Below are 7,233 nucleotides of genomic sequence, written 5' to 3'. Positions count from 1 at the left end.
AATATGACAAAAATGTTTGAAAAATTAACATAAACAGTGTACAAGAATTGAAATTCAAACATTAGTTGCACACGTTTTGAAATATATCTCTATTTTCTTTATATTAATTGTGATGTAATTAGTAGAAGATGGGGGTGCCACCCAATAGAAACTCTATAAAATATCCAATCCAACAAAGGGTCCCAATCAATTCTTATTATCTCATTTCCAGCTCCGACCCGCAAAAAAATTGGGGCCCCAGATCCGATTCTTTGAAAGCCCTACTCACACTTGTTAATGGTGATGATCAAGGATATACAAGCACGCCATTATGCCATTATAACGGTTCTTTTAACCTTCGCTTACCAATAAAATAAGATGCCTTAGTAGGTATTAAAGTCAGCATGTCAATAATGTGTTTCCAAAAGACGAACTTTTTACCTTTTAAGTGTGGAAAATTTGACAGTAATGGCCTCCAAAATTTACCCAAAAAAAAAAAAAAAGAAAAAGAAAAGATTTCGTGTGACCACATCTTCCACAAATATACAATTAGAAACTTAGGGGTGGGTTCATGGATGACAAAGGTGTGAGACCACATTGTAGATATCTTGGGTTTGGATTAGGTTAAGTGGACCAAAAAAAAACATGTACAATCAGGCGGCGAGACCAGAACCAGATTCTGGAGCATAGCTTACTACCTCCGCCTCCCAGATCAACTTGGCTGTGCTTTCATCGTACTCCGGAACATATTCCTTAGTAAACAAGAATTAAACAAAAAGCTATAATAGTTAGAACTTTCTTTATAGCCAAACTTAATATAAAACAAGCATTCAATTCAAAGAAAATATGCAAATCAAGAAGACATGATCAGAATGTGAGTCAATTGGGATAGTAAGCCATCTATGGTCCCAATTAGAACAACCCGCATAAAAGTGTGAAATCAAGATCCAAATGAATTGGATTGAAGTACTGAGAGCAGATATAAAGACATGAAGACGCAAAATATAAGGCTTTAGAGTCATTTGAATATTTTTTTGGGAAAGAGTCTTCGATGACAATGATTCAACAGAGACTATCAAGCCAAGTCAAACCACATGTTAGATTATTAGTTTCAACCATCTCAAAAGGGTAGGAATGTAACTGGACATTAGTGACAAGTTCAACTAAAAAAAGTGGGATAGAGATTATTTTAAGGGATACTATAGATCTTTTATTATTTTAAGTGTTTATTTAAATGTTTATACCTCAAGCTCCCTCACTAATTGCTTAGCTGTGGAGGCAGAAACAATAATGCGTCGTGCAGATGGGGATATAAAGCCTTCATCAACGGCCTTATCGATGAAAGATAATAAGGAATTGTAATATCCATCCACATTCAAGAGACCAACCTACACAAATATATAAATAAGAGAGTTAATATAATACAAATAAAAGACTTCAAGATCTTACTTTAAAATCATAACTTGACAAAGAACTTGAACGAAAAAAAGGAGTTCCTTTGACCATGGTTTCTACTTTCTCTATTTCTTTAAACCCTTTTACACTAAAATGAGATCCTATCAACTACAAGAGATCCTGTAGAACCTACAAAATATGTATCACGACATTTATGCTTAGGACAGCAAATCTTATGCTATCTCTTTTTATGATACGTGCACGGTTGTCGGTGTTTACCATCAAATAATATAACTAGATCAAGATTGGAAGATAATAGTTTATACTTGTGACTTTGATCAAGAGATTCTTTAAACTCAAATTATAAAACTGCTGAACTTGATTTTATAGAATATAGAATAATTGAATTCAAATGGCCCCACCAATATGAAAGCTCTCAAAACTCAGATCAATTTTGCACCGACTTTGCTTAAATTTCATCAAGGGATTTAAATTTAATGAAAACTGAACTAGAAAATCAACATTAGAGAACATGATATGACGATAAATCTAATTAATCTTAAATCCTAATCTTCATGAGAATGTGTCATTTAATTTAAAATACTCCATTCAGTAGCACTTAATTTAAAACAAAAACGCAATACCTAATTATGTACTACATACATAACTTGATTTTTTTAATTACTGCTGCCAATATTTAAGCTTATAGAGAAGAAAGAGAATCCAAGTTATCATACATGGTTACGACACTCTTGAAATATTATGAAATGAAAACTAACTTGTGGCTGAAAGAACATTTAAAACATTAGTTCATAGGTAAATTTGAAAGTAACAAGTTTTTATGAAAATAATGATTAAAAAAATACTTTATAACCAAGAAAATGAGTCTTACAGGTTTATGATGGATTCCAAGCTGAGCCCAAGTAATTACTTCTAGAAGTTCTTCGAGGGTGCCATACCCACCTGATAAGAAACAAAAATTATAATAATTTAATGTGGCATAGTTTTCGTAAGTCAAATATGTTCATCACAAAAGCAAAAAAATTAAGGTCACAAAACCAAATTATCATACCAGGGAGGGCAATGAAGGCATCAGCTTGACGAGCCATCTCAGCTTTCCTTTGGTGCATATCAGATACAGTTCTCACTTCTCCAACAGGCTCACCAGTTATCTGCAATAACACCCATAAATAATAAGGAATTAATATATTTAAAGCATTTTACACCAAGGCCAAGAAGAATATAAAAAAGAACAATAATACTTGGTTCTAAAATAGCTTTAAAATATTTGAAAACGTGGGAATGAAAGAATAATTAAAACCATAGAAAAGTGGCACATACCTATTCAATTATAATGAGAGAAGGGTGAGCATTATTGATATAAATTTATATCAACTAACATAGTCTATTTATATACATCTGTTAGTATATTCGAAATAATCTTTTCTATTATAACTTGTGAGTATTGCTGACACATATCCAATTTAATTAATTTTTCTAAAATTACAAAAAATAAAAATAAAAGTCCTTTCATTACATTAGAGACACTGCATAAAGTTAGACTATCTATTTCACAAAATCACTTATATTAATTATAAAGACAATTCTACCCTATCACAAATATTAATTTTAATAACTCTAGCAAATGGGCATGCTATCCACTATTCTATGATGTAACAATTATCATATAAATTCCTAACGCCCTCTTAGGAAAGGGATCAAAATATAGGAATGCAAGCTCTTGACAGCTGTTTCGTCGCAAGACAGCCAATGTAACTTAATTTATCTATAATCATGCCTTTTTATTTATTAACAGGAAAGATGGTATCCGATAACAAAATACAAGTTAAAGCCAATTTAATTCATTGTGTGCAATGTAAGACACAGATTCACAATGCACACAGTCACACTAAATCACCTCATCCACATGCATCCTTAAAAACTAGATCCCCTTTCCATGTTTGGGATGCCCCCACTTGTGTCCTATGGGTTCCATGAGGATCCAAAGATCTAGAATATTGCCTGCCAATCTACCACATCCCATTATGGAATACCCCTTTATATGAAAGACTAAAACAAATTCCCTTGCTAACCTGTATATCCTACCCATATGTCACTAAATGATTGGTTATTAAAAAAAAAAAAAAAAACCCACAAAGTAAATACGCCATAAGTGAACATGTAAGACCAGAAGATGACAACCTTTATCATGCAGAATTATAAAGATTCTTGAGAGGTGCATATTTTACAACAACATAAACCAATAAAATATGAGGATTTATTTGAATTTACCTCTCTAGGCATTAGAGTCCTTGGAATAACACTGCAAAAAAAATAAAAATTAGAAGATTAATTTTGAATTAATTTTAAAAATTAAAAGATTATTAAAAAAATGTAATATCTCAGAAAGTAAAACTAATATTATTGTAGAATGTACTCTTTAGTACTTCTTTTGGTTGGATCTTCTTTTCCCAAAAGAAGGGAAGGACGACCGCATTATAAGATAATTAAGGAAATAAAAAGTTCCTAAACTTTTACGGACCTTTCTGATTTAAACCAGAAGTTCCAGTGTGTACTGACATTCCTAAGACCAGAAAGGATTTCACTTTCTCTTATTGATCAAAACCCAAAAGCTCCTCAACAATCCAAAAAGCTTACTAATGAGACACTTTAAGCATCTAATGTTTGAACAAGAAACATACCTTATCTTTAATAGAACCATGTTCACACTATTCAGAGAGTAAGACCCATTTTGTTCAAGTTCATAAAAAATAAAAATAAAAACCTTTTTTTTTTTTGTTGTTGATATAACTTGCCTTTAATTCCTTCGACATTTTTTTCCAAAAAATAATGGAATCAATTACACAAAAGCAAGAATATATATTATATTAAACGGATAATTTTATCCTAAAAGGGAAAAAAACTACTACTTTAAGGAGAGAAAAGATGGAGAGAGAAAGATAGAGAGTACAAACCCTAGGACATGGCGCCCTCCATCATGCACAGCCTGAGAAACAAGACCCATCAATCCAATACTCCCACCTCCATAAACCAAATCAATCCTTCTCTCCACCTGCAAATACATCGAAATACAAACCATAGAGCATGTGTCACACTAATCAATCACTGTAAAGGCTAGAGCCTATCATAAAAACAACCATAATTATCACAACTTCACAAGGTACAAATATTGATATAAGTATGTCCTTTGATTGAAAAATATCATTTAAAAGACAGACAAATTAAAATTAAAATTCAAGCCCAATAAAAAGTAGTAGTTCATGCCTTCTGAAACCCATAAATAATAATAAAAATCTATTCATGAAGGTTTTCTTTGGTGGTGGTGGTGGTGGTGGTGGTGTAGTTGCCCAAGAGAACATTATCAGTAGGTAGTTTGATTGAAATAAAGTCATATAAAAGACAGTCAAATTAAAATTCAATAAAGAGTAGTGAGTACTGAGTAGTAGTTCATGCCTTGATGGAACCCATAAATAAAAATAAAACCCATTCATGAGGGTTTTCTCAGGGTGGTGTAGGGGTGGGTGTGCCCAAGAGAACATGCTTAGCGTGTCATGATACCAAGATAGCACGTTTGTTTCCTTGGGAAAAGCAGTATTTTTTTTTAATTATTTTTTCTTTTTTTATATTTTGGGCTCTTAAAAACTTGATCATGCAAGAAGGCTGCCTCCAACAAACAGGCAGATTACAGCTAGCAATCTCTCATGCCAAAATTAAACTCTCAATAATAATCCCACGTTGAAAGCCTGTTAGCTGCAACACATGACACAATAACATAACCCATCTTCAAAGAAAATTAAATAAACAAGAAAAAAAAAAAAAAGAAAGAGAAACAAGTATTAATCCATGAGATTACACCAATTCTCTCTGAAAATCCACCAAAAATGGAAAAAATTCACTACGATTTGATCCTTATAATAAGTCTATAAATGGAAACAAACTTTAAAAACTAGAAAATCCAACAGATAAATTTATTTTATTTACAAAATCCCATTATTTTATATCTTTTAAATGGAACAAAAACACAGAAAATAAAATATATCAATATATGCAGGTTTTTGGACTGAATGAAAAAAAAAAAAAAAAAAGAAGTAAAACTCATTTGTTTATTACCAATTCCTTCCCCAACTGAACAGCAGCTTCTTGATAACTAGTTTTCTTCCCTGAACTGCTCCCACAGAAAACACAAATTCTCGTGAATCTCGACTTCTTATCCTCCATCTCTCTCTCTCTCTTCGAACCAAAAAAGCAAAGTTGGAAACGAGAGAACACAACTAAAGCTTTCTGTTATAAAGCACTAAACCATCGTACAAATGGGAGAGGTATGGTAGACACCTTTCTACACTAGATCATTAATAGAAAAACTTCAATATTAATCATAAATTCCTTTTTCTCGTATTAGTTGCTCCAAACACAACCACGTGGCATACTAAAAATAAATCCATTGGATTCGATTATTTCAATTAGAGGTGGGCCAAAAATGAGTGAATGGAAACTAATGGGGTGATTGGGTCAACTGTTTAGGAGCATCACCTACTTGGAAAGGTATTTATGATCCATGTCTTGGATTTGCTCTTATTATGATATTTTTTTGACGATATTAATTTTGGTTTTTTCGGTTGGAACGCAGCTCACGTGTGAGCTTCTTTGAACCACTAATGTCAAAGGACGGGTCACAGGTGGACGACTCACTCAAGGAAGGTTTTTTTTTTTTTTTTCTCTGGGTTGAGATCCCATGGAAACGATATTGGATGAGTGTCTCTACGTGGCACAATTTGATTAGGTAAAAATACATTGGACTGCATGAACAATGTGATTAGGAGCCCAAGTGTTTTAAACACCAACTAAAGTATGCCATGCAGACACCTAACCTATTTTATAAGTACAGGTTATCTCATATTGGATTCAGGTTTTTTTTTTTTTTTTTCTGGAAAAATACCTCCTTTATAATTTATTAAGACAACTTTACATAAGTTAATGCAGAAATTCCAAAAATTTACCATAAATGTTTATTTTAAGGATTTTGTTAACATGTGTTTTTTTGTTAATTCAATAGAAGATTAAAGGGGGTTTAGGTAAACCCCAACTAGAAGAACAAAGATTACAAACGATCATGTTGGCATGCCCTCTGACATCCTTAGAAATTATGTTCAAGAGCTCATTTGGGAGATCCAAAGGACTGAAAACTATTATACCAAATGAGGAGAGGTAGAACGCTAAGAAGGCTATGGCTTGATTGCATTTTTTGAAGTAGAAGTTGAATTTTATCCTAAGGAATTGGTCCACTTTAAATTTTATGACCTTGATGCAGTCTATGGCTAATTTAGAGTCAGACCTCACTTTCAACAATTGAATGCTTAGCTCCGAAGTCATTACCATCCCTTTCAACATAGCTTAAAGCTCGTGAGCTAGCACAAATATCTATTACAGTATAATTAACATATGCCATAAGAACACATATTAATATGTTGGATTAATGTGGGATTTATCTCAATGTTTGAATGAAAGTAGAAGAAAAATAAAAGAAAAAGACAAAGTAAGAGTTAAGTAGTTTGTGTTTCAAAGTTATATAGTCCCACATCGAATAAAAACAACTAAATAGCGTAAGTCTTATATAAAAAGCTCTCACATAATGTAGTAAGTGTGAGAAAGATATGGGTCAAGCCCACGCGCATGTGAGGGCACATGGGTTCGAAAAAAGATTTAGACTCATTGGTATGAAAAATCTTAGTGCACGTGCATGCGCGTAGGGGGGGTGTAAATCTTCAGACTGACAGATGTATTTGTTCAAACAGTCACAACTCTTGTCAACAGTTTTGATAACTATTTAGAAAGGCACTT

At 32.6% G+C, this 7,233-nt stretch overlaps 1 protein-coding gene across 1 annotated transcript; it reads right to left on the bottom strand.

Moving 5' to 3' along the window:
* Positions 1-395: 395 nt before the first annotated feature.
* Positions 396-5,633, bottom strand: LOG7 (Putative lysine decarboxylase family protein). Its single transcript, XM_086424175.1, has 7 exons — positions 5,506-5,633; positions 4,350-4,447; positions 3,667-3,697; positions 2,447-2,546; positions 2,267-2,337; positions 1,224-1,367; positions 396-731 (listed from the first exon to the last, which is right to left on the bottom strand). Exons 1-7 carry the CDS (start codon positions 5,611-5,613, stop codon positions 633-635), a joined length of 651 nt encoding a protein of 216 aa, XP_086280301.1. The 5' UTR covers positions 5,614-5,633; the 3' UTR covers positions 396-632.
* Positions 5,634-7,233: the final 1,600 nt, after the last annotated feature.

The sequence above is a fragment of the Akebia trifoliata genome, chromosome 14, assembly GCF_017979445.1.
Source record: "Akebia trifoliata isolate Shusen 1 chromosome 14, ASM1797944v1, whole genome shotgun sequence".
Taxonomy (NCBI): Eukaryota; Viridiplantae; Streptophyta; class Magnoliopsida; order Ranunculales; family Lardizabalaceae; genus Akebia; species Akebia trifoliata.
Note: the sequence above shows the minus strand (reverse complement) of the source record. Positions and strands in the feature narration are given on the sequence as shown.